This window comes from Canis aureus, chromosome 24 (assembly GCF_053574225.1).
Source record: "Canis aureus isolate CA01 chromosome 24, VMU_Caureus_v.1.0, whole genome shotgun sequence".
NCBI classification, from domain to species: Eukaryota; Metazoa; Chordata; class Mammalia; order Carnivora; family Canidae; genus Canis; species Canis aureus.
This window is the reverse complement of record NC_135634.1, coordinates 32,261,070-32,288,194: the sequence shown is the minus strand read 5'-3', so window position 1 is coordinate 32,288,194 and position 27,125 is coordinate 32,261,070. Positions and strand designations below refer to the sequence as shown.

At 36.0% G+C, this 27,125-nt stretch overlaps 1 protein-coding gene and 1 long non-coding RNA gene across 5 annotated transcripts in view; one reads left to right on the top strand and one right to left on the bottom strand.

The window, feature by feature from the left end:
* PPP2R2A (protein phosphatase 2 regulatory subunit Balpha) overlaps positions 1 to 27,125 on the top strand; it is an 85,477-nt gene that overhangs the window by 44,525 nt on the left and 13,827 nt on the right. For all 4 annotated transcript variants that reach the window (XM_077868776.1, XM_077868778.1, XM_077868779.1 and 1 more), the window contains 2 exons: positions 8,313 to 8,410; positions 25,601 to 25,766. In XM_077868776.1, the coding sequence (XP_077724902.1) occupies positions 8,313 to 8,410; positions 25,601 to 25,766 (264 nt within the window). The remainder of the gene's footprint in view (positions 1 to 8,312; positions 8,411 to 25,600; positions 25,767 to 27,125) is intronic.
* LOC144296012 (uncharacterized) overlaps positions 4,346 to 27,125 on the bottom strand; it is a 77,042-nt gene continuing 54,262 nt past the window's right edge. Inside the window, exons 2-3 of the long non-coding RNA XR_013363160.1 lie at positions 6,856 to 7,049; positions 4,346 to 4,582 (exon numbers count right to left, since the gene is read on the bottom strand). This is a non-coding gene — a long non-coding RNA (uncharacterized LOC144296012). The remainder of the gene's footprint in view (positions 4,583 to 6,855; positions 7,050 to 27,125) is intronic.

Genomic DNA, 27,125 nt, shown 5'->3' with positions numbered 1-27,125 from the left:
TGCTTTGAAATGCTAGATTTTTTTTTAAAAGATTTTATTCTAGAAAGAGAGAGCAGGGAGGAGGGGCAGAGAGAAAGCGAGCCCCAAACAGACTCCACACTAAGTGTGGAGCCTGATGCTGAACCCGGTGTGGGGCTCGATCCCAGGATCCTGAGATTGTGACCTGAGTTGTAACCAAGAGTTGTACACACTCAACCTATTGCATCACCCAGGCACCCCTGAAGTATTAGAATCTTAAAAAGAATTCTTAATGCTTTTGCAAAGTCACATCACCAGTGCAAGGCTATTGATGGTTTTTGAGTGACCATTATTGTATATAGTATAAGTTTGCATTTATAACTGATCTCTTGTGGTTCTTCTATATATAGTGTTATCATGCTTGAACATTTACATGGTGATCATTTTTAATTTTTATTTTTTAAAGATTTTGTTTATTTACTTATTCATGAGAGACACAGAGAGGCAAAGACATTGGGAGAGGGAGAAGCAGGCTCCCTGTGGGGAGCTCTATGTGGGACTCGATCCCAGGCCCCCTGGGATCATGACCCAAGCCTAAGGCAGATGCTCAACCACTGAGCCACCCAGGTGCCCCCCATGCTGGTCATTTTTAAAAAAATATTTTCCGGGCAGCCTGGGTGGCTCAGCGGTTTGGTGCCTGCCCTCAGCCCAGGGCATGATCCTCGAGTCCTGGGATTAAGTCCCATATCGGGCTCCCTGCACGGAGCCTGCTTCTCCCTCTGCCTATGTCTTTGCCTTTCTCTCTCTTTCTGTGTGTCTCTTATGAATAAATAAATAAAATCTTTAAAATATATTTTTTTTCCCGCCTTTCTTTTTGGGATTGCAGTGACCTATATGGTAGAACACCTGTTAGTATCCTACAAGTCAGCTCTTTGTTCTTTTTTCCTGCTTTGATCCTGCCATTTTTTTCCTTCTCCCCTATTACTAGCCCTTCAAATTCTTGATCTTTTTTACTGCAGTATGTAGTCTGTTAATGCTATTCAGTGTATCTTTCAGATAGTATTTTTTCATTTCTAGGTTTGCCTTCTTTGTCTTTTCTCTTATAGTTCTCAACATGTTCATGATTCTATGTTCTGGAGCATATTTACAACAGCTATTTTAAGATTCTTGTCTGCTGGGACCTTAATTCCATCATTTTTGTCATTGCTGGTTCTGTTGGTTTATTTTTCTTCTTCTTTATATTCTGGTGATTTGGGATTGGATGCCAGACATTGTGAATTTACATTGTTGAATGTTGGATTTTGTTCTAGCACATAGTTACTTGAGGCAAATTTGATTGTTGTAAAGTTTACTTTTATTCTCTTTGGTAGGACAAATTCAGTCTTTAGTGCTGATCCCACTACTAAGGTGATGCTCTTCTGAAGACTTCACCTCATGCTTCATTATGAGGTTTCTCTATTCCAGTGATCCTTAACAATTCTAAGCCCTCATAAGCTTTCTGGTGGTTCTTTCCTAGGCCTTAGGGAATGCTCAGATGAATATTCACTTAAAGATCCTAAGTGTCCTCTGTAAATCCCTCCAACTTTCTTTTGGTACTCTGCCACAAATTCCAGCTGATTCTGCTTTAACCCCCAGTTTCTGTCTCCACAGCTAAGTGAGAGTGTTGCTCTGTATTTGAATTCTTCCTAACTGCATCCAAAAGTAAAGTGAGTTAAATATATGACTCAATTTCTTTCTCTTGTCTAAGGGTTCACAGTCCACAGTATTTTGTTCCATTTTCTAGTCTTTCCCAGCAAGAGGATGCATCCAGATGTCTTATTCTCCTTCATGGCCAGAAGCAGAAGACCAATCCCAACCCACATCTTCATCCTCACCCTAACTCACATGTCAGAGCTAATAATTATTTGCCCACCTAATATATAGCAATTATTATTAATTACTACCGTTTGTGTGTACACATATATATATACATGCCATCTATTAATTTTCCCTTGTCTGATTTTTATGCTGAGGATTTTACAATTTTGAATCTTTGGCTGTCTGTGCCATTTATCATAATCACTTAAGATAATAGGGAAGGTAGGTAACAAGAAGGAAATGTTATGGGTGATGAAATAAAAACAGACCCCAGTAATACTGCTATTGTCACTTTTACCACCACCAACTACCTACCACTTCGCCCTCAAAAGCAAGCAGTTATTTTGCCTTTTTAGAATGAAACCTGGCTGCTGATGGTTTAGAATGAGATCTTGGAAGAAGTGAAGAGTTCCATTTTATATAATACATTATAAATCCTTGGTTTTTATTAACAGTATATAAGATATATCAATAAAGGTCAAAAACATTGTGCTTATTAAGTATTCCTAATAAAAAATTGTGCCTTTTAAGCACAATCTTTGTGTTGCTTGAAATTTAGTCTCTGCCTAAAATTGCTGTGTGTTTTAATACACAGGTGGGCAGTTGAGAGGGAGTCTTCTCTTTTTATGAACTGTATTAGAATGTTATTTTATAAGATTAACACAGGCAGTTTTTTCATTGTGAAATAAGCTTTTTTTTTTGGGCCAGGGGAAATGATCTTATTTTTTTCTTTAAAAGAGGAAGTTTTTGTTCTTTGATTTTTGCTGTTTGTTGCTATTGGTTTGGGAGAACATGACCCAGTTGATACGTTGTAATGGGCCATCCCTAGAGTTTAGTATTATGACTCTTTTTTTTTAATGGTGAAAAAATTTATATTTAGATTATAGCCGGCTGGACTCAGTGTAGATGATCCCAATTTTGTTGGCAGCATCCAAAGCATCATAGTCAGGAGGCCAGTCGAACATACGCTTTCTTCTCTCCATCAGGCCTGATCAAGGTGTTAATCTTGGCCACATCAATGTCATAGAGCTTTTTCACAGCCTGTTTGATCTGGTGCTTATTGGCCTTGACCTCCACAGTGAACACAAGTGTGTTGTCTTCTGTTTTCTTCATGGCTGACTCGGTAGTCGGGGAACTTGATGATCGCATAGTGATCAAGCTTGTTTCTCCTGGGGGCGCTCTTTCGAGGATATTTGGGCTGCCTTTGGAGCCGCAGGGTCTTGGGTCGTCAGAATATAGGTGATGTACGGATCTTCTTTTTTTTGTGACTGTGCACACCTCTCAACACCGCTTTCTTAGCTTTCAAAGCCTTTGCTTTGGCTTCGGCTTTGGGAGGGTCAGGGGCTTCCTTCTTCGCTTTCGGCGCCATCTTCATGAAAGGGATTTAGTGTTCTGACTCTTAACAGTGAGGTTAATGTCTTTGCTTTTTTAAAGCATGTTATAGTTACTTTACTCTTCAGAGTAAAATATTCTCAAGTTTTCATTAATAGTTTGTTTTAAAAGTAGTGTCCAGGAATCTAAACTCTCATGAAACACATTTATGTTTTCATCCTGCTGCTCCTGGGGCAGCAATCCCATGTGTTGTTAAGATTGTTGTTTTATTTTACCCATAGCTTAGTATTTAAAGGCTCAAAATTATCTTAGGTACAGTATTCTTGGCTTTGCAGTAGAAGTCAGTGTCCACTCTGTAATGTTTTAGACTGTCCAGTGTGGTAGCTACTAGCCATGTATGGCTAAAATTAGAAATTAAGGAGCCACATGTGGCTTGTGATTACTGCATTAAACAGTGTAGATAATAGTGTCTTTCCATTGAAACAAAGTTCTGTTGAGCAGCACATGGTATACTTTCTGCAATTATCTACTATTTTTTTAAATGGTATGGAATATTAGGAGGATTATTTTCTAGGAATAGATTTATTATTATTTTTCAAAAACTGATACCAGTATTTGGCCAACCTAGCTTGGGTATAGTGTGATATATATAGGAGCACTGTTTTTAGAACCATGCTTCCTCGTCTTTTGCAGATCATGGTATCCCCAGGAAGCAGTTAGGTCAGTATGAGACACTGAGGTAAATAGGTGTTCGTAATGGGAGGTTACAGATTTGGGTGCTTTTTTGCAGCATCTAGTCAAACTCCTAACCCATTCCTGATACTCCAGTAGGCCATGGCACATGCATTTCAAATCTCAGTTTCTTAGTGTTCTTCATAAGTGATTCCTGTATATTTTTATTATTCTCTAAGCAGCACTTGATTTTGTTCTTTTATTCCTTCCTTTCATATGTCGTACTCTCAGTGAGACCCTGTGAGATCGTGGCATTTTACAAGTCAAAATAACTCAAAAAGCATCATCATAAACTTGGAGATTTAATAGGTGCTTAGCTATGTGATAGTTCTTAACACTTATACAGATGACGGAGTATCCAGAAATCACAGTATCTCTTGTTTTGGGGGGAAGGGAGGAAGGAACACCATGATACAGTGCCTATTTATTTTTTATTTTAAGATTTTATTTTTTTATTTGTTAGAGAAAGAGAGGGCGAACACAAGGAGGGGGAGCAGGAGGCAGAGGGAGATGGAGAAGCAGCTCCCTCCCCTGCAGGGAGCCCAGTGCAGGGCTCTATCCGGAGACATTGAGATCTTGATCTGAGGCAGATGCCCTACTGACTGAGGCACCTAGGCATCCCTGGTTGGCTGTTTCCAAAATTTTTTCTTTTGTTGTCTTTTGGCAAGATGAATAGTAAGAAACACCAGTATCTTAAGAATATCTGTAAATTGAGAAAATTGTGTGCCATTCATCCAGTGTTTCTCTTCATTACTAACGGATTTTTTTTTTAAAGATTTATTTATTTATTTATTCATGATAGACCTAGAGAGAGACAGAGACACAGGCAGAGGGAGAAGCAGGCTCCATGCAGGAAGCCCGACGCGGGACTCGATCCCGGGTCTCCAGGATCACGCCCTGAGCCGAAGGCAGGCACTCAACCGCTGAGCCACCCAGGGATCCCCATTACCAAAGGATTTAAAGTGGGTTGACTTAAGTGGTGTATGGTCTCTCTTGATACTTAGGCTAGGTTAGTTGTTTTGTAGGATTCTTAAGTTTATCTCAACTGTGCCTGTTAAAGTTTTGTAACCTTTCTGCAAAGGTGGTTCAGTATTAAGCATTTATAACATGACTTTACTCTGGAGTTCTAGTTGTTGTAAAATAACCATTCCTGAGATGAGTGACCATTGTGAGAACAGATGTCTTTATTTCTTTTTCAAATTTTTATTTAAATTCTAGTTAGTTACCATATGTAAGAACAGATGTCTTATTATTCCTGTTGCAGCTTGCACTAAAATACTGGTCTTTTTTTTGTTCTCTGCCTCCTTCTTCTCTCTCTTACATGCACGCAGATGGAGACCTACACACTTCTCTTCCCCTCCCTATCACATATTCAATGACTGCATTCGTGAACCAGTACAGTCTTCAGTACCTGGGGGTAGTGTAATTAAAGCTGCTTTATTACTTGGTTCTTGTTCTGTCTTCTAAAGATAATACAGCTGTAGAATCCCCATCCTACATCTCTCTTCAGTCCTTTTACTATAATGATCTCCTTTCTGACTTAATCATCTCTATATTTTTTTTCCTGTTCAGGTTACCTAAGGAAGATCAAGATCTTTCTCCCATTAGAAATCGACCCATCTTGCAGCATACCTATCTGTCCTGCTTTTCTCACTACTCAGCCAGGAAGCTAGCTAGTCAGGCTAGTCATACCATCATCATTGACTTATCCCTATTAAGTTATAGCCATGGCAGCTTATCTACCTAACAGGCAGTTAAGATTTCTTTAATTTAGGTGAATGCAACAATTTGGACCTGGGAAGAAGATGAAATAATTTAAATACTGAGCCAGCTCTGCCTGTATTCATTGGGTGAACAGGAAAATGAAATCTGATGTTAGGTTAGCATTTTACCAAGTCAAGAGTTCTAGAGTTCAGATATTTTTGGTGCAGCATGATTTTTATATTCAAATTGAGTAGCTTATTTGATGTGTTAGCCAAAGAAACCATAAACTAGTAACGCAGTAGGGGAAATTCGCAGAGTTGGACTGATGGCAGAAAGAATTTGCATCTCCAAGTGATGCTTGTGTGAGGGGTTTGAATTTAAAGATAATTTTATTAGCTATGATTTTTATTCCCTAATTTTAGAACCTAATCTTCAAATAAGAAGTAAGTCCATATATTGCCTGATATTGTTAGCTTCTACTTAGGTTTTGTCGCAGACATGTACTCTAATGTACTTTTAAGTGCAGGGACTGTGTATGTTTTTAAGCCTTTAACATATTCACCACAGAAGTAAGTGCAGTACAGAGCACCCAATAGAATGGCTTTTACATTTGATTTCTTACTTGGCCCGTTGCTTGTGCAGTAGTGTGTTGCTTGCTGTTTACACATTAAATATTTAATATTTACATTGTAGCTTTTCCAGCATTGTTTTATTGTTGATCTTTAGTTTTGTACCATTGTGATCGGAAAATACACTTGGTAGGATTTCAGTCTTCATAAATTTGTAATATTTGTTAGGCCTCTATGTGATTTAATCAGGGGATTCCTCTGTGTTGCTTGAAGAAAATGTGTATTCTATTTTTCTTGGATGGAATGTTATATATATATATATATATTTTTTTTTAGATCCATATATTCTGAAGTATGCTTCAAATAAAAAATGTTCTTGTTGAAAAAGAAAATAAACCAAATGTACTCGTTTCAAATAGAGCATACCAGGGGGTAGGTGGGTAGGGGATGGGTGAAACAGGTGAAAGGGATTTTGAGTACACTTACCATGGTTGGCACTGAATAATGTTGTATAGAATTACTGAATCACTATTTTGTACACCAGAAACTAATACATCACTGTATGATGTTAACTATACTAGAACTAAAATTAAAAACTTAAGAAAAATAGAATGACTTTTTAAGTATTTACACATGTTTGGCTTTGCAGTCCAACATACTCAGTTTTATACTTTTATGTTACATATACAAACACTAAACTTACTCTTTTCTCCTGATGCCACTGACCATGGTGGCCTTCTGGGATAAGGTTTTAACCTGGAAGTGAGGTGCTGTCCATACCTTCTGAAGTTATATGCAAATTTTTGTGCACGCTTAAAACATAGGCAGTTTATTGGCATAGCATGTGTAGCTTCTGGTAGTTCTCAGAGTGTTCCAAAAAGGTAAAGTGCCTTGGACCTAGACAGTAGAGAAAGTGAAGAAAGCTTTTCAAAATCAAGCTGGTCTTGGAAAAAATCAGTAAAAAAAACAGACAAACAAAAACTGTAAAATGCAGTTTTGGGCAGATTATTGATAAAGATACATTGGTCTGTAATGTTAAGAATTTAAGGTATATAGTGTTCTTTTTTTATATCAAGTCAGCATTTTTAAGTGAGCTAATATAGACCAGAAAATTACCATTTTCTGGTAGAAAAAGTTTACTTATTTCAAGTACATATAGATGGAGTTTTTCCTAACTTGGCATCATACTTTATAGTGAAGAACTTGTTAGTGACAGTGGTGATTATACAGTGTAGTTGCTTTATTTCAATGCCTAATTCTGTAACTTAGCTATTTTTTCCTTAGAAAAATGGCTCTGGTGTCAAAAAGCAAGTGGAAAACCCTGTAATTTTATTTGATTTTACTGTGAAGTTAGCACTGACTTTGGGTGTAACAACTGATTCTAGTAGCCTTTGCAGTGTTTGGGAGTCGGAAGAAGAGTTGAAGGTGCATAGCAAAAGCATTTCTGCTATACCTGTGTTCTGTTTGCAGACTTTTGTTTGAGAGGCCATAATTTGAATTAATAGTTTGGCTGCTAAAATTCCATCTGAAATTATTTTTTCATTTAAAATTTACCCATTTCTGGGGTTCCCTGGGTGGCTCAGCGGTTTAGCACCTACCTGCCTTCCGCTCAGAGTGTGATCCTGGAGACTCGGGATTGAGTCCCACGTCGGGCTCCCTGCATGGAGCCTGCTTCGCCCTCTGGTGTCTCTGCCTCCCTCTCCCTGTCTCTCTCCCATGAAGAAAATAAATAAAATCTTTAAATAAAATAAAATTTACCTATTTCAGTTATATCTGCTTTAATTTTGTAGGCCACCTTTGGATAAAGTTAGCTTATCAAAAGATATAAGAAAGAAAATTAGCATAATTATTAATGTTTAATGATGCTATCAAGTGTTTCACAAATTGTTGATTACATTAATGATTTTAATGGAATACCAGTAAACCACTAGTATTTCAGTATTTCTTGTGTTCTTATTAAAGTAGTGTCATATTTATTCCAGAGAGGTGTTCTCTGGAACACCAAAATATTCATAAAAGAGCTTTAGGTTTACTTATTTCTGATGACAGGTTGATCTATAGGCTTGGACTGTGTTAGGATAAACATGCTAAATTCTGAAACTGTAGTAATTTGGGAAAGAAAAACTAACATCATTTTTTCTTTGTTTTTCAATTATACAGCAGATATAATTTCTACAGTAGAATTTAATCATTCTGGAGAATTACTAGCAACAGGAGATAAAGGTGGTAGAGTTGTCATCTTTCAACAGGAGCAGGAGGTAAGTGTTTAAAGTTTAATATCTAAATTTCAGTTTGTTCTTGGGGCTAGAACTTGTGTTGCCCTGAAGTATTTCATCAGAGGATGACTTTCCCCCCCTCTTTTAAGAAGTATCTGTTTATCAAGCAGAATGTCCAACGGATAGATAGCTCTGTTTCTCTTAGCTTTGTGTGTTTGTGTGTATGTGTGTGGTTTTGATTAAAAAACTCAGCACTTTAATTGTTAGAAGATTTGGTTAGAGAAAGGAATGGGAAGTGGTGGAATTAATCCAAGATTTTAATTGGTTTTGAAGCCTTGGCCCCCCTTTTTTTTCTTCTTAAAACTCCATAAAGCAAAATTGCTTTGATCTCTTCTCAATGCCTAGTTAGCTTTGTGTACTTGGGGGTGGGAGGCTAGTTTAAAGAAAAAACTGCTCAGTTATTTTGACATCAATTCATACTAATATTGTTACTGTAGTTTAAATAAAGTAGTTTTAAATGACAATTGCATGTATACCCATATAATGTAATTTATAAACCCAGTACCCATTTAAAATGGAGTTGATTTTAAAACTGTTTCCTTTTCTCTTTGAAGAAAGGAATTTCTCATTGCAGACTCTTGAGATTAAAGTGAGGTTTTGTTTTGGGTATAGTTTAGGCACACTTCTAAATCTAATTGACAAGATTTCACACAAAAATCTTATGCTAAACAAAATTTGTCACACTAGAGATTTTCCCTTGCTCTCTTCCTCCATTTGTAGATCAAAGTTAAACCTTATTTAAAATCATTTATTTTGAAACATCCTGTTCCTGTCTATCCAAAAAGAGTTAAAGTAATGCATAAATTGCAAGGTTTTACAAATAGATGTCTAAATCATAACAGAGAGTTAGGTTTTAAAGGATTGTGAAGTTCCTTAAATAAGCAAAGAATCTAGTAATAATACTACTACTTTGCACTTCTATAGCGCCTTTGACCTGAGGATCTCAAAGTGCTTTACAAACACTAATGAATTAATCCTCACAACACCCCAGTGAGGTAGGTAATTTAATTTTAAAAGAAATGATTAATAGTGTCTGATTAGAAGATGCACAAACCCTAAATATGTCTCCTTTTATTATTTTTTTGGTTGGAAGACAATATGAAAAGACTCAGGCTTTTCTTGACAAAGACTGTTCTTGTGGGAAGCGGTGGGGGGCAAAATCAGTTTTCTGTTCCTGTTTTCAAGCTACTAAAATCACGACCATAGGAAAATACTTAGAGTTGAAATGGAAGCTTACAGATCATTACAGTTTCCCTTTCTTTACAAATGGAAGGTTAGGATATTAAGAGATCACTTGATTAGTGGCAGAACTACCAACTAGAACCCAAAACTTTTGACTTATCTTTTCAATATTCTTCAGTGCCTTTTATATTAAATAACCAAATATGAATGTTAATTTTGTTATTCAGAAATTAGCTGGCATTCCCATAGGCATTCTCTGCCCTTGAGTGTTTTTGTTTTGTTTTGTTTTACTGGAAGTTAATGACCGTCTACACTTTGCTTTTGTTTTAAAGAAAGGTGTTTGGAGCTTTCTATAAATGTACTCAGAGTAATAGTTGAAGCCTGTTAGTAATACCTTAAATTGGAATAAAAGGTCTACAATGGAGTTATTGAAACTACTTGAACATTTTAGTTGTATTCGGAAACAAGGCCAAAAATTTGAAGTAGGGATTTCTTTTGTGAAATTCTACTGAAGATTCTAAAGTGCTAATATTTAAAATACATAAGGGTATGTATTTTATGTATTTTGGCCCTTTTGAGAAGGACCACTGGTATCTATCATTCTTAACTGCATTTAAGAATTTAAGACCAATTCATTATCTAGAACCTCAGATTAGTGGTGTGTCTGTCATCTAAGAATTGCTTAGTTTTAAGTATCATTTTTTAAAAAGTGATAGGTTAAATAACAATGATGTGGGGATCCCTGGATGGCTCAGTGATCTAGCGCCGCCTTCTGCCGAGGGCCTGATCCTGGAGACCCGGGATCGAGTTCCACATCGGACTCCATACATGGAGCCTGCTTCTCCCTCTGCCTGTGTCTCTGCCTCTCTCTCTCTCTCTCTCTCTGTGTCTCTCATGAATAAATAAATAAATAAAATCTTTTTATAAATAAGTAAATAAAATAAATAAGATGTTATAATTGGTTTCCTCCTTTGAAACTTGATCTTGTTAATATTAATTTGGCGCTTGTTACCTAATTTATTTTCCACATTTTTAAGCCATATTTTAGACTGGATCTTCTAGTATGGGGCTGTCTTCAGGATAGTCAATTTCTATGTCACTGTTTATATGCTTACATCTAGAGGCACCTTTTATATTAGTACCTAATATATTTAGATTAGTTTTATGAATCCACACCTATTATATCTGTAAAACTTATAGTTTGAAAAGTGGAAGAGAACTTAAAAGATGGTCTTTTCCTAATTTTTAGATAATGACAGGAAAGGTTTATATCAGAAAGTTACATTCCTTAGTTTAATAGCAGAACTCTGGAATTAGAATTTCAATCTCTAAATTTCAGTCCACCTTCTAACAATCACAGCTATTATGCATACATTTCAGGGCACACTGGTGCTTATCCATGGAAATTTCTTAGTCTCTGATAATGACGCTAGCTGTGTTTGCAAAACACGGTGACGTTTGCATTATTGTAGCTTTATCTTCTCATCCATTGGCTGGGTTCCTTGCTAAACTTCACTTAACTAGCACTTTGAACTGATGACACCTTTAACTCCTCTTTCTGTCTCACTGTGTTACTCTTTGAATGTGGCACATCCCCTTCTTGTCATCCTGTTGAGTACCTCTTGCTGCTTGTCCCTTTGTTCCCCTGTCAAAGAAACTGAGTAGTCATTTAGAGAGAGGGTCCTCATTCAGTTCCAATATATTTCAGTCTGTTGATCCTATAACATTTTTTGCTGTCGTTTAAAAATATTTTTATGACTAATATGTTCTTACAGTTTTCTATTGGATAGAATCTCTTGATAGAAGCAGATCATGTAGGGAAATTGAGGCACAAGGATCAGATGATTTCCATGAGGTATCCCACCTGTCCTGCTTTGATATCCAATCTAGTTTTTATAGCACGTCCTAAAATAAGTGAACAATCTTACTGATTTATTTTCATAGACAACAAAGTAAATGATAGGATCTATTCTTTTTGATAATGAAAATATTAATACAGGTTTCTTGGGAGATTCCAAAGAACTGTTAGAATAGGTGTGGTTGGTGTTCTGTATTTTTTTTGAGGGATCTTTGTTTTATGGGTGCTCAAATTAGTTCATCAGCAGTTGTTTTCCTATTGACCTTGGTTTGCTCAGACCTTCAGTTTTCTCTGAGGCTTTCTGATGTACATGGTAAGTTAAAATGTGTGGGGGATGATGATTTTTTTTTTTCAAAGGGATAATTAAGGAGAAAGTGAGAAGGAAGATTGGTCCTTTTTTCATTTCTTCCTAGATTATTACATGGCCTTTGTTTTCTGTTTTCTAGGTGTGCTGGTAACTTTCTAGGATTTTTCTTTTTCTCGTTCTCTCTCTCTCTCTTTGTTCTTATCTGGTATTCCTAAAATCCCTTAACAAGATAGAGAAGAAACCAGAAATCACGGTTATCACGAAAGATAAGTGGGGCTTTAATATGATTGTATTTTCTTTTAAACTTATTTAGAAAGACTAGAATGGGGCTCAAAAGCAACAAGATGTTAACAGAATTTCTACCATCTATACAAAGGAGTTGATTTAGTTTGATGTTTAAGTGAAGAAATAGAACCCACTCATTGTTGTAGGGTGATGTGGCAGCATTCACTTCACATGGTATTTACTGGTGCACCAATCAGAATAGCAAATTTAGAAATGTCAGCGGGGAATGGTCAAAGGAACCAAGACTGTGTAGTAGCCAGAAGGGATGATATTAAGAGTTCTGCTATTTAGAGATTCGTGTGAGAAGAAACGATTAGTTTCTTTTGTATATGGAAATGTGTGCACAGGAGTTGGATACTTGTCTGTCCGAAATATTAGGGAAAGAATACATGAGAAGTTCAAGAAAATACCACTGTGGTATCTTCCAAATCAGCGTATCTGTAAAATGAGATTTCTTTTCTAAGCTACCAGGCTTTCCCGGTCTTCCTTTTTCACTCACTCTTTGATCTAAGTTTGTGTTTTTCAGATTGTAAAATGTTAGAACCACATGGGAACATGTATTTCAAATGCAGATTCCTAGACTCTATCTTAGAACCACTAAATTAGAATATCTGGAGGCCTGAGATTCCACTTTTACTTTTTTCTTTTTTTTTTTTTTTAAGATTTTATTTATTTATTCATGAAAGAAAGAGGCAGAGACACAGGCAGAGGGAGAAGCAGGCTCCATGCAGGAAGCTCCAGGATCATGCCCTGAGCCAAAGGCAGATGGTCAACTGCTGAGCCACCCAGGCGTCCCCCCCTTTTTTTTAAAGTCCTTTGAGGACTTCACCTGGTAGAAGAAAATGTAAAATTGAAATTGTCTGCCTTGCAGTACCAGAATAATGATAAAAGCTCCAAAATACAGCTTCATGTTTGTGTTACCTAAAAATACATTTAAAGTTTTCCCAAGAGGGACACCTGGGTAGCTCGGTGGTTTAGCACCTGCCTTTGGCTCAGGTTGTGGTCCTGGGGTCCTGGGATCAAGTCCCACATCAGGCTCCCCATGGAGAGCCTGCTTCTCCCTTTGCCTATGTCTCTCCCTCTCTCTGTGTCTCTTATGAATAAATAAAATCTTTAAAACAAAATAAAGGTTTCCCAAGATAGATCAAATGATACATACAGAAAAATGCACAGAATCACAAGTGTATAGTTCTGTCAGTTTTCACCAAACATACAGACTTGTGTAACTCTTCCCCAGATCAAGAAATTGGATATACTACTGGTACTTCAGAAGCTTTCTCTGTCCTTTCTGTTAGTACTATGCTCTACCAAAGCTAACTGTGATGAATTTGTTTTGCCTGTATTGAACTTTATATGTATATGGTCATTCATAGAAATTAAGTGCTAATTTTTTAAAGATTTTATTTATTTATTCATGAGAGATACGGAGAGAGAGAGAGGCACAGACACAGGGAGAGGAAGAAGCAGGCTCCGTGGAGGGAGTCTGATGCGGGACTTGATCCTGGGTCTCCAGGATCACACCCTGGGCTGAAGGTAGCACTAAACCGCTGAGCCACCAGGGCTGCCCCTAAGTGCTAAAATTTATAGGGTTTTTCAAGAGTTCTCAACCTTTGGTGTCATGGATTTCTTCAGCAGCCTAGTTGGTACATAAAATTAGAAGGCACCTTTATTGAAAAATATTTTTCAATGTTAAACACTTATTGAGTAATATTTTTTTTTGTGGACAGCAGCTGGGGTGTGATTTTAAAGCATGTCATTTCTATAGTGACAAAGTCACAGATAATGCTAATATGGTGGTTTATTGCCTCTATCCATAATTGAAAGAAATACTGAATTTCAGCCAGACATTAGTCAGAAAAACCTCCACTACATCCAAGTTCACAAAATCTCTGGGTTCTGTGTGTCAATAGGTAGTATGTGGACCTCAAATTAACAACCCCTGGCAATGCGGTCTCCTTTTACCAATATAGAGAGTAGGGGCCCAGACAATAGGTTTACTCATCCAAAGTCGTACAGTTAATCTTCACAGCAAAACAGTGAAGATGTATGCACACTTGCTATTGTATCTCAATTTATTACCAATTTATAAATGAATTGAGATCAGAGAAGTAACTTTTCTAAGATCCCACAACTAGTGAAGTGGGTAAAAGCTAATTCTGTATAAATTGGAATGAATACCCACACGCTGAATATTTTTTAACAAATGAAAAAAATCAGACTTCTCTAAGTAATGAGTCTAAGTGCTGTAAATCACGCAGGAAAATAATTTCCGTCACTTTATAGTAATGAAGAAACTACTTGATTTTGACTTTTTAATAGTAGCCATTAATGAATGATGTTGTCTCCTATGGTAGGTTTAAGGAGAGAAAAGTTGGAAAGAGTTTTAAATTGAGAGCTTAAGTACCTGGAGATCTAGTCCTCATTCTATTTGTTCGTGAATTCATGTGGTCACCTCTCTTTTTAAGATGTCTGTTGTACACATTTCTATCCAACCAGCTGTCACACACTTATCAACTACCTACTAACTTTTGAGGTTCAAGTTTATTTAGAATATATTTTTCAGAAGTTGATTATCATTTAAAGTATCTTTGTTGATTACTGATCATATCAGTATGAATGCCACTAAACAACTCTTAGACAAAGTAGGATTCCTTTAAATGTTATTTTTCTCAACACTAGATTAGATCTTAAGTAACTGGATATAAGGTTATGAACATTTTTAAGTCTTATATTGGCCAAATCTCTTTGAGTAAATTTTACCAATTTATACTTCAAAAATGTCTACATATAGATAAAAAATAAGATAACAAATTGGTGGTTGAAAAGGTATTGTTCACTGGGTTTTGACATGTTAAAGTAATATTATTTTTTTACTTTACTTGTTGCCCAGAAATTTGACTTAACCATATTTCTTATATTGTACCCCCAATTCCAGCAACAAAAAGTAGATGCAAATCTATGAAACTAATAATACCCAGTAATTTTAGAATTTACTTTTGCTTCCCCTTGCCATCTTTTCCTCAACTTCACATATACAATACTACTTCATTGTATTTTTCTTGTAAGTAATTTTTTCCCTCTAATTAAAAAGTTGCCATGTTCGTTGTAGACAATTTAAAGGGGCAAAGAAAGTACATTTATCTCCACCAAAAAAAGACAAACACTTAATGGTGTGCATTAAAGTTTTGTCTTTCTAAAATGAGGTTATAATATTTTTAGGATGGTATTTTTCCCCCTCACATACTGTATATACATACTGTATATAACGACCTTTTATATACTGTAAATCATCATCTTTAAGTATTATATGATATTCCATTACAGACATGTACTGAAGTTCATTTCATGTAGTCTCTTGGTAGATAAAACCCAGAGTGTTTATTTCTTGCTTTCTGTTCATTTTACATTTTCTGTCATAAAGACGCTATAAAAACACTCTTGTAGTGAAATCTTTGAAGTACTTATTACTTCTTTAGAACTTTCTAGAAGTTAAGTAACAGGATATAAGGTCATGAACATTTTTAAGTCTTATATTGGCCAAATCTCTTTGAGTAAATTTTACCAATTTATACTTCAAAAATGTCTACATATAGATAAGAAATAAGATAACAAATTGGTTGAAAAGGTGTTGTTCACTGGGTTTTAGTTTTACCTAACCTCTTCATATTTGCAATTATTAAAATTACCTTCTTTATGCCCTGTTTTTTCTGATGGTGTATTTGTTAAATTGATTTGTATAGGTCACATGTTGTCAGAATATGTTTTTTCATGAGGCTGTGTTTTTCAGTTTTGTAGATTGGCTGCCTTTAAATTTTGTTTACGTTGTTGGTTTCCTGCCTGTATTATTTAGACATTTACTCATATTTCATTTGTTTCCATTTCATTATCTGTTTGAGATGTATTACCCTAATTAATATGATTTAGAAATCTTACCCTCCTTTACTTCTCCCACCCACTCCCAAATTGGCAGGCAGATTATTCTAACATATTTATTGCAAATCTTTTCACAATGATTGTTTTAAATGCATTTTTATCAGACAGAATATTTTTTATAGAGTTGTATCTAATCTTTACTATATTTTACTTTTTTAAAACCTAAAGATGTTGAAGTACTTATCTTTCTCATTTTTCCCATATTGTAATTGAGTTGTAAATACAGGTTTTACACTTGATTTTAGCCAAAAGGCCGAGAAGCAATACAGACACACACACACACACACACACACACACACACACTTACATACAGACATACAGGTTTTGAAATTTATTGATGTTGGTTTCTTTCTCAAATACCGCTTTATGGGGATCCCTGGGTGGCTCAGCGGTTTAGCACCTGCCTTCAGCCCAGGATGTGATCCTGGAGTCCTTGGATCGAGTCCCACATCAGGCCTCCTGCATGGAGCCTTGCTTCTCCCTCTGCCTGTGTCTCTGCCTCTCTCTCTCTCTCTCTCTGTGTCTGTCATGAATAGATAAATAAAATCTTTTTAAAAAAATACCTTTTTATGTTCTTTTCAAAATAAATAACTTGGTCAGAATAAAGTGTGTTGCAGGTTTCCCTATTTGAGAAACTGACTTTAGATTCCTTGAATTCCATGACATGGTATGTTTAGCTGTATCATCTTGTCTCTAAAAGGCATAATATGGATTGATGAGACTCGGTCCCTATCTGAAAGAAAAACTGATACTTGAACATTACTCATTTTCTCATTTAATTCTCAAAACTGCTCTGTCACACCAAAGGTAGAAACAATAAATTCTATTTAAAACATGAGGAAATTGAGGTCTGAGGATTATTTAATGAATCTGTGAGGTAAAAATAGATAAAATTAGTAGAATTATTATTTTTTAACCTAATGCCAAATGGGGTCCATCTGCTGAGTCTTGTATCAGAGAAATCAACTCCTTAAAGAGTCCCAAGTTGTCTAAAATGGATGTTTCTTGGTATAGTTGATACAGTAGGCATTCAGTGAAGGGGCACAACTTACTATTGAGTGTAACTTAATAACTTCCCACAAAATCTTGAAGTATTCCATCACCGTCATTGTAATCAGTTGAGAAAACACTTGAAATTTCTTTTTGTTTTCTATTTATACCATTGATTGCGTTGTATTTTGCTTTATTATAGAAAGTTTCACTGTTTGCATCAATAGTGGTTTGTTATCAGATATGAATTGATTTTTTTGTGTGTGTGCCATTTCTCTCATTGCCCCTGAATGGCCCTTTTCACAAGACTCTAATAAAACTCTTTAAAGTACCTTGAAATAGAAAACAAATGATTACCTGTTACAAATATGATTTTAAAGGAGCATTAGTAAGCAGTAACTAAGTTTTAGCAGTGTTCTGTTTGGAAGCTTAAAAACCTATTCTCATTTATAGGAGATCAAAGTAAAAATACATTTAGTTTTATTTAAAACTTCTGTTTTCAAGAAGCACAGGAAATCCTACATTTTCAGAGTTTTATTTAAAAAGAGAATTAGTGCAGTAATTTATATTTAGAATTAGCTGTTAATAGGGATCCCTGGGTGGCGCAGTGGTTTAGCGCCTGCCTTTGGCCCAGGGCGCGATCCTGGAGACCCGGGATCGAATCCCACGTCGGGCTCCCGGTGCATGGAGCCTGCTTCTCCCTCTGCCTATGTCTCTGCCTCTCTCTCTCTCTCTGTGTGACTATCATAAATAAATAAAAATTAAAAAAAAAAAAAAGAATTAGCTGTTAATAGACTATCAAGTGACATTCTTTTCAGAGATTGTTTTTAATTCCTCATGATTCTCTTAATATGTTTATCATGGAAAATATGAAAACTATCATTTTCACAAAGAAAAGATAAACATACAAAATCATCCCATCTCATGAGTTAAGACCAATCTGTGTCTGTGTGTGTTCTGGGGTTTTTGTTTTTATTTTGCAGAATTAGAATCATGTTGAACATGTCAATCATTCTATAACTTTCAGCTTTTATATCTGTTGATGTTTACTCAGGTTAGTCTCATTCTCAGGGAAGTGAATGGTCTCTTCATTGCAACCATTGAATGGAAAGGAGTGCATATGTAGCTGGAAGAACACTCCAATCTGGTTTTATAACTTAGGTGACAGAAGTTTAATAAATACGTAGATTGTGGGAACTGCGGAAGACGGGTAGCAGAAAGCATTGTGCATAAGTTAATATGATTGAGAAACATTGATCTGCCATTGGATGTAATCGACTCTGGTATTTCACAATTTACTTCATTTGATGGACATTGAGGCTTTTTATGCATTAATTTGATACATCTTTGCATACATTGTTTTCTATTAGGTTATACTTTGAAGTGGAATTGTTGGGTATCTGTATTTTTTAAGACTTTCAATATGTATTAACAAATTTGCCTCCAGAAAAGCTGTATAAATTTATACTTCTGCCAGTAGTATATGACTTTGTGCCTATTTCGAGGAACATTAGAACATTTTTATTCATTAGTTTAAGGACAAAACAGTATTCCTTAGTTTTGATTACTAATGATAATGAGCAGTTACATGTATATTTACTGATCATTTTTTATATAAATTGCCAGCTTTTGACCTTTGTCATCTTTCAGAGTAAAGTATTAGTATTTTTCCTAGTGATTTTTTTTTAATATGGAACATCTAATATTTTAGATGTTCCTTTCTTCTTTTTTTTAAAGATTTTATTTATTTATTCATGAGAGACACAGAGAGGCAGGCGGAGACACAGGCAGGGGGAGAAGCAGGCTCCATGCGGGAAGCCCAGTGCGGGACTCGATCCCGCGTCTCCAGGATTACACCCTGGGCCAAAGGCAGGCACTAAAGCGCTGAGCCACCCAGGCATCCCTTTCCTAGTGATTTTTAAGGACCTTTTAAGATAGTAACTTGCTATCTTGAAGATAAAATTTTCTTGCCATTATATATATTTTTTGACCTTTAAATATTTTCTTAGCAGATACAAGCCTTTCTCTGTTCTTTGTTTTTGTATGTATGTATTTATTTATTTACTTTCTTACTTATTTATTTTAAAGATTTTATTTATTCATGAGAGACACAGAGAGAGAGAGAAGCGGAGACACAGGCAGAGGGAGGAGCAGGGTCCATGCAGGGAGCCCGAGGTGGGACTTGATCCCGGGACTCCAGGAGCAGGCACTCGACCGCTGAGCCACCCAGGGATCCCCTGTTTTTGTTTTTATACAAAAAAGTTCTCTTTCACTTCAAAATAATAGAAATTCATCATTGTATTTTTCTTTTGCTGCTATTACTTATTTTTAAGCATTTAATTGTTCCCTTTGGAATTTACTTTTATATATAAGAAATGAAGTTCCAGTCCCCTTGTCAAATGGTTGGTTCTAACACCACTGAATTTTACTATTATTTTATATTTTGTTTTAGTTTGTTTGAAGCTGAGGGGGCAATTGAGTTCATGACATATCATAATAAGATCCTCTCTTTCAGTAAACAAACCTGTGTGCATAGCTGTGCAGGAAGGAGCAAATGTACACATAACATGCTCCCTTCACCTCTCCCTAACATGGATAATAATTTGAATGTGTTCTGTAATAAGTATTTTGTTTTTGTGCAGTTATTTAACTGTAGCAAAATATCATGTAACTTGGAATTTCTCAACAATCTCCAAGTATATAATACAATATTGCCAACCATATACTCAGTATTGTACAACATATTCCTAGGGACCCCCCCGCCACCCTCCCCCCCCACACACACACCCGCATCCTGCAGAACTGAAACTCTGTAACCACCAAACAACTTCCTACCAGCCTCTGGAACCACCATTCTTGGTTTTTCTGTGAAGTTGGATACTTTAAGATACCTCATAAGTGGGCTCATAAAGTATTTGTCTTTTTCTGACTGGATTGTTTGACTTAACATTAACTCCTTATGGTTCCTGCATGAGTTCCTTTTTATGGCTGAATAATATTGGTGTGTGTTTGTATGTCACATTTCTTTATTCATTTATCCGTCAGTGGACATTTAGTTTGCTTCCACAACATGGCTATTTTGAATAATCTCTTTTGAGATCTTGTTTTCAATTCTTTTGAATATATATCCAGAAGTAGCATAACTAGATCACAGGGTAGTTCTGTTTCAAGGACCCTCCATACTCTTTTCAAAGTGGCTGAACCTTTTATGTGCTATATATATATATATATTTTTTTTTTTTTTTTTTTTTTAAGTCACAGAGAGAGAGAGAGAGGGGCAGAGACATAGGCAGAGGGAGAAGCAGGCTCCATACACCGGGAGCCCGACGTGGGATTCAATCCCGGGTCCAGGATCGCGCCCTGGGCCAAAGGCAGGCGCCAAACCGCTGCGCCACCCAGGGATCCCTATGTATATGTTTTTTACACTTGATTGGAATAAACTCAAAAAAGCATACAAAACATTAGTAGATTATCACATAGCAGATATGTAAAGTCAAGAAATAGATGGGCAGTCTGGGTGGCTCAGTGTCAGGTAAGCGTCTATCTTGTGATTTCAGCTAAGATCATGATTTCATGGGTCATGAGAAGCCCTGCATAGGGTTCCATACTCAGTGGGGAGTCTGCTTGAGATTTTCTCTCTCCCTCTGCCCTTCCACCCGCTTGCACATGGCCCTCGCTCTCACTCATGCTTTCTCTCTCAAATAAATAATAAATCTTGAAATAAAAAATAGAAATAGAACTACCCACCCTTCCACATAACCCTTCTCGTTCCCCTTCTAAGTCACTAATTTGTCCTTCCTCCCCTTATAAGCCTGTTTGTAAGCCTGTCTTCTAACACCTAGTTTGATCTTAACAGTTTTAGAACCTCTTTTTTTTTTTTTTTTTTTTTTTTAAGATTTTATGTATTCATGAGAGACAGAGGCAGAAACATAGGCAGAGGGAGAAGCAGGCTCCTCTTGGTGAGCTTGATGTGGGACTTGATCCCAGGAACCTGAGCCGAAGGCAGACACTCAACCACTGAGCCACCCCAGGTGCCCCTAGTTTTAGAACTTTTTATAAATAGAATCATTAAGTGTCATGTCTCGTCTTTTTGCTCAATATTGCATTTGCAGATATAATTTGCTCATGTTCTTTTGTATTACCTACCACAGTTTATCCATTATGTTGTAGATGGACACATTTTGGTTGTTTTCATTTGTGGCTATTAATGCAGGGTGCCTGGATGGCTCAGTCCGGGAAGCATCTGCTTTCAGCTCAAGTCATCATCCCAGGGTCCTGGGATTGAGCCCTCAAGTCAGGCTCTCTGTTAAGTGGGGAGCCTGCTTCTCTCTCTCCCTCTGCTTGTGTTCTCTGTCAAATAAATAAATAAAAATCTTTAAAAAAAAAAAAGAATAATGCAGCTGTGAACATTCTTGATTATATTTTTTGATGCACACAATCATGCATAAAGTCATGTCATTTGGTATAAGAGTAAAAAGAAGTTCTGTCAATTTTATTTTCGTGGACAATATATGAAAATTCTGACTGTTCAATAACTTTGCCAGTGTTTAATATAAGAGTACAGTACAGTTTATCAATGATTTCCTTGAGCTTATTCCTTTTTTTTTTTTTTTTTTTTTTGCGCCTTGCATCAGAAATACTTCTCTATCCCAAGGTCCCAGATGACATACATACATATATACATATGTGTTAGATTCTTTTAGATGTGTGCGTGTCTGGTATGGTAGTCATTTGCTCCATGCATCCATTTAAATTTTGATTAAATAAATTTAAAGTTCATTTCTTCAGTCACTGTAGTCACATTTCAGGTGCTCAGTAATGACATGTAGTTAGTGGCTACCATATTGGGCAGCACAGATAATAGACTCTTAAAACCATTACAGAAAGCTGTCTTGGCCAGTGTTGTCCTAGAACCTGATTATTGAACATTCATGTTTGTATTTCTGATTCACGTGGAATCAATTTATAGAAGTGCTTTGAGGTAGGTAGTAGAGGTCAAGGTTCACTTTTTTTTACATATGAATAGCAAATTGACCAAAGCCATTTAATGATAAAACTGTCCTGTCTCAGCAGTGCTCCTTTGTCATAATTCAGGGCTATTTCTGGGCCCTTTGTTCTGTTCCATTGGTTTATTTGTAAGTACTGTGTGAGTACCACAGTGTTTTATTACTCTGCTTTAAAACTTGGTCATGTATAGTATCCTTTATATATTTATTAATTTTATTTTTTGAGATGTTTAATTTGCATTTTTATGTACTGTGTCTTCAGTGCACATGAATACTATATCTCACATCTCATTTTGTTTCCTGTTTTTTTTGTTTGTTTGTTTGTTTTTAAACTAAGGGCTACGTTTTCAAGATCTTTTTGTCTTGCTATATGTACCTCTAACCCATTTCTCCTCATGTCTGCACTATACTCTTAATTGCCAGGTTAATTCCAACCTCCTTTACTGTACCAGCACCACCTTTTACTCTTTCTGGTCATTTAGAAAATCTTTATTGAATCCCTGTTATACGCCAGACACTATTACATGTTTTGAAGATAAAGCTCTTTTAAACTTTTGTATTTATGTTTAAATGTATATATATTTATTTATATAAATAGATTGGTTAAGAAAGTAGGTCCTCTGTTAGTGAAAACAGGCTACAGAAAAGGGAGTTGTAAACAGCCTTGCAAGTAAAACACAAATATGCAGCCTTTCTAGAATGTGTCAATTCTCCATGATTGTAGGGAAATTTTGAAACATAAAAGCATTTTTAAGTGCATTCTTCTTTGACACAGTGTTGACAGGGAATTGCATTTCCTTTTCATATTTTGCTCACTGTACTTAGTTCATACTTGCTCGCTGTCATGATCATTGTAATAATAGAAACATCTCTCCCTGAGTTTTAGGCAAAATCTCAACCCACTTTTGGCTACGAGTCCAGCTCTCTGCAGTCCATAAAGTCAGTCTCCATTCATGCATCTTTTTTATGGTTTCTTCTCTTTGTTACTACTGCTGTCATATCTGCTGCTGTTCTTTGTTCTTGTTGATTTGTTTTTTAAAAATTCTTTCACTGTAATTTTAGTAGAGTTTAAGGAGTATGGATATTAATATACAAGTCCAGCCTGGCATCTCTAACTTTGTAGGCATAACATTCTTGTGTAGTGTATTCTTTTCCTCTGTTGAAAAGAAACATTGCTTCTTGAAATCCATTAAGACTGCTAATCTCTAATCGCCTCTATGATTCTGTTTTTGCATTCTTTAATAGATGTTTAGACCATGTGGTAATTATTGAGTCTTTAGGGTGATGGGGTTGTTTTGTTCATTTGTTTTAGAGGGTGTGTTCCTATGTTTGTGTTTTTCTTACCATCTTTTATGTTGTGACCCATATAAACCCAGTTTTTGCATAAAGAACTGTATGTGTTTGCCTTTCGTTCTCTATATCGCTTACCTGAATCAAGTGGACCTACTTTTTTTTTTATTAAACTAAGGTTTTAGTAAAACCTTACACAAGTTACTTAAAGGTAGAAGTAGGTTTTAAATCTCTCTATAGGGATCCCTGGGTGGCGCAGCGGTTTGGCGCCTGCCTTTGGCCCAGGGCGCGATCCTGGAGACCCGGGATCGAATCCCACGTCGGGCTCCCGGTGCATGGAGCCTGCTTCTCCCTCTGCCAGTGTCTCTGCGCCTCTCTCTCTCTCTGTGACTATCATAAATAAATAAAAATTAAAAAAAAAATAAAAATAAATCTCTCTATATTTGTAGGACTTGATGTACACAGTGCTGTAGTTTCTTAAGCTCAAAAAACAGCATTCATATTAAAAATTGAATTGCTGTTAAGGGGTTTTTTTGAGAGTAGCACAACAGACCTTTAGAAACAGTAATTTTCGGTAAAAGATTTATTGAATTTCTTATAAAGCAATAGCGTATACATATTTAATAGATTAGGTTATGTGATTTGGCATAAAACTGTGGTAAAGAGGGGCACCTGAGTGGCTCAGTGGTTGAGCATCTGCCTTTGGCTCAGGTCATGATCCCCAGGGTCCTGAGATCGAGTCCCACATTGAGCCTGCTTCTCCCTCTACCTCTCTCTATGTGTCTCTCATGAAGACACGAATAAATAAATGAATAAATAAATAAATAAAATCTTAAAAAAAAAAAAAGAAACTGTGGTAATGAGACTAGGGTTTTTTTTTTTTAATTTTTATTTATTTATGATAGTCATACACACAGAGAGAGGGGCAGAGACACAGGCAGAGGGAGAAGCAGGCTCCATGCACCGGGAGCCCGACGTGGGATTCAATCCCGGGTCTCCAGGATCGCGCCCTGGGCCAAAGGCAGGCGCCAAACCCCTGCGCCACCCAGGGATCCCGAGACTAGGGTTTTAATCCCCAGTGGGGATTATGTTTTTTGGTATGCCTTGCATTCTTAATATTGGCAAACTCAATAATAATTGATACTGCTATCAGAGGGTTCAAATATAACTGGAACCATGAATGACCAAACCAGATAACCAAGCTGCTGTACAAAAACAACCCAAAACAAGCTTTTAAGGTGATGATTCACTAAGGTTTTCTTTTATATGTAGAACAATAATGAGCCATTCTTTTAATCAAGTCATCTTAAACATTTCATTTGATAAATTCACTTTTACTTTTGAATAGTTGGCTATCAGTAATATCTTTCCTTTAAACTATTTTTCCATAGGTTCTTCTTTGAACTAGACTTTTAATGTTTTTGACGGAAAGATTTTTAATCATGTGATAATAGGTTAAAAGGTGAAATTCTCTCATGGTTATAATTCTCACTTTTGTGAAGATACTAGTGTTAACTGAAGAAGTTGACAAGTAGTTGCTTTAGCTAATAGTTTAAACTGTATTCACTTACCCAGATACTAACTGAAATAAATCATCAGTGTGTGCTAGGCTCATAAGGCTAACTTAAGGAGAGGAAGAAATTGTCGATGGGTTTGTGGGGTGAGGTTTGCTGGGTAATGCTTTATGTGAACTTAATGAGTCACAGAGCTCTGTAACTGTGGTCTTGGGAGAAGCTGGGGTCAGATGATACTATTACATTGATGGAGTTCTTAAATAAGAGTTTTTCAGCAGTGACATGACCTAGAGACAGGCATGGGAAAGGAAGAGGAGGAAGACAATACATCCAATAAATAACTGATTTATGGTTGACCCTACAGTGGACAGAGAAAGTGTGCCGCAGCCAGCTGTTTTCTAACAAGCTTTTATTTATTCTTCCCTTTTAATTTTTTATTTTAATTTTCCCTTTTTAAAAAGGTGAGCGCCCTCATTAAGGGTGCTTAGATTTTTTTTTTTTTTACTAGTAGTCCTCTACTATTTATTATATAATGATAAATTAGTAATCAGATTGATCAATATTTTAATGTCATTTTCCTATTGAATTGGGCTCAGGCTTTTTATTAAGCTTTTCCATTTTTTGTGAGGAGCTGTTTTATTTATTCCTAAAGGCCTTAAATATTTAAAAAAAACAAACCACTATAGTTGTATTTAAGATGCAAGTAATTAATTAACCAGAATTTGCAAGGTCTGTTGGAATTGATTGCATGTTTATGTTTTGAAATATTTCTCAACAATGGTCCAAATATTTTTGTTTCCATTTTAGAACAAAATCCAGTCTCATAGCAGAGGAGAATATAATGTTTACAGCACCTTTCAGAGCCATGAACCAGAGTTTGACTACTTGAAAAGTTTAGAAATAGAAGAAAAGATCAACAAAATTAGGTGGTTACCCCAGAAAAATGCTGCTCAGTTTTTATTGTCTACCAATGGTAAGTGTTAAATTTTTTTCCTTTTATATGCCTTTTATATATGTGTGTGTACATATATCCTGTACAATACTTAACTTTTACAAAGAGGAATAGATGTTCAGAGAGTTCTACAAATAGACACTTGGAAATAGACGTCTTCCCTATACATGATGTGTAAATTCTTCTTTGTCTTCCCTTTTTTCTTTTAGTTTTTAAATTCTATGAAAAAGATCTCAGGTGTCCATATTCTCTTGGTATATACACACTCTGTAGTGAAAAAAGAGGACTTTACCACTGGATTTTAGATCAGGTACCATTTGTGCCACATCTTGGTTTAGTTGCCTTTGGCACATTATAACACAAGTCAAATTTTCCTCATCAGCAAACTGATGATGGTAATAATGTAATAGTATTGTTATGGGTAGTAAATGTGATATATATGATGATGATGATGATGATGATGATGATGATGATGATGATAAATGCCCCAAGCAGATGTGTTGGGACATACATAATTCACGTATTGGGATATTTGTTCTTAGTAATTTTGGCAGTTCACTTCTTACAGGATAAAGTATTTTTCTTTTTAATAATGGGAAATGTTTAAAATAAAGGCTGAACTAGAATAAGAAAGTCCTATGTACCCATCATCCAGCTTTAGCACTTCTCAGTTCGAAGCCAGTTGTTTGTTCAGGTACTTCTGCTTTCCCTCCTCAGTATTGTTTGGGAACAAATCCCATTTCGATTCATTTATGGATTAAATCTTAATTACCCCTCACTTCTCTGTTCATACTTGCATGTGTGTAACCAGATGAGCCTTTCTAGACAGTAAATTCTACAAACGCTCAGTAGAGGGAGAGGCCCTGGGAATTCTAGTCGTTGGGTCTTAGGTATGTGATCCTATCCTGTGTAGTATTTTCTATAGACAATCAACAGTGTCTCCCAAATAGATATACCATGTGAATTTTTAAGTCATTGATTAATAATACAAATTATTTTAAAGGGCACTACACAGTGCATTGTAGGTTTCTGTCTTTTGTTGTTACTGTTAATGAGCACTAAATAAAATACAATTATTTGGGGCTACATTATTTTTTTGTGATAAAAAACAGAACCCACTGTACAAGAATGATACAAGTGGGAATTTTACAGACTGTTGTGTCTGGATGTGGTGGGATGGGAAAAGGATGGAAGGAATAGAACTTAAGCTATATCTGGAGAGCTTTATTGTTTACAAAGAAAGAAAATAATGGGAGAATGTCAGTATCTCTTAAATCTAAGTCATAACTTTATATTATCTGGTATGTTTGCCTCTGTAAGATTGAGAATAACAATTCCTCTTCCCCTACATGTAACAGTCCTTTTGGCTCATAAAAGATG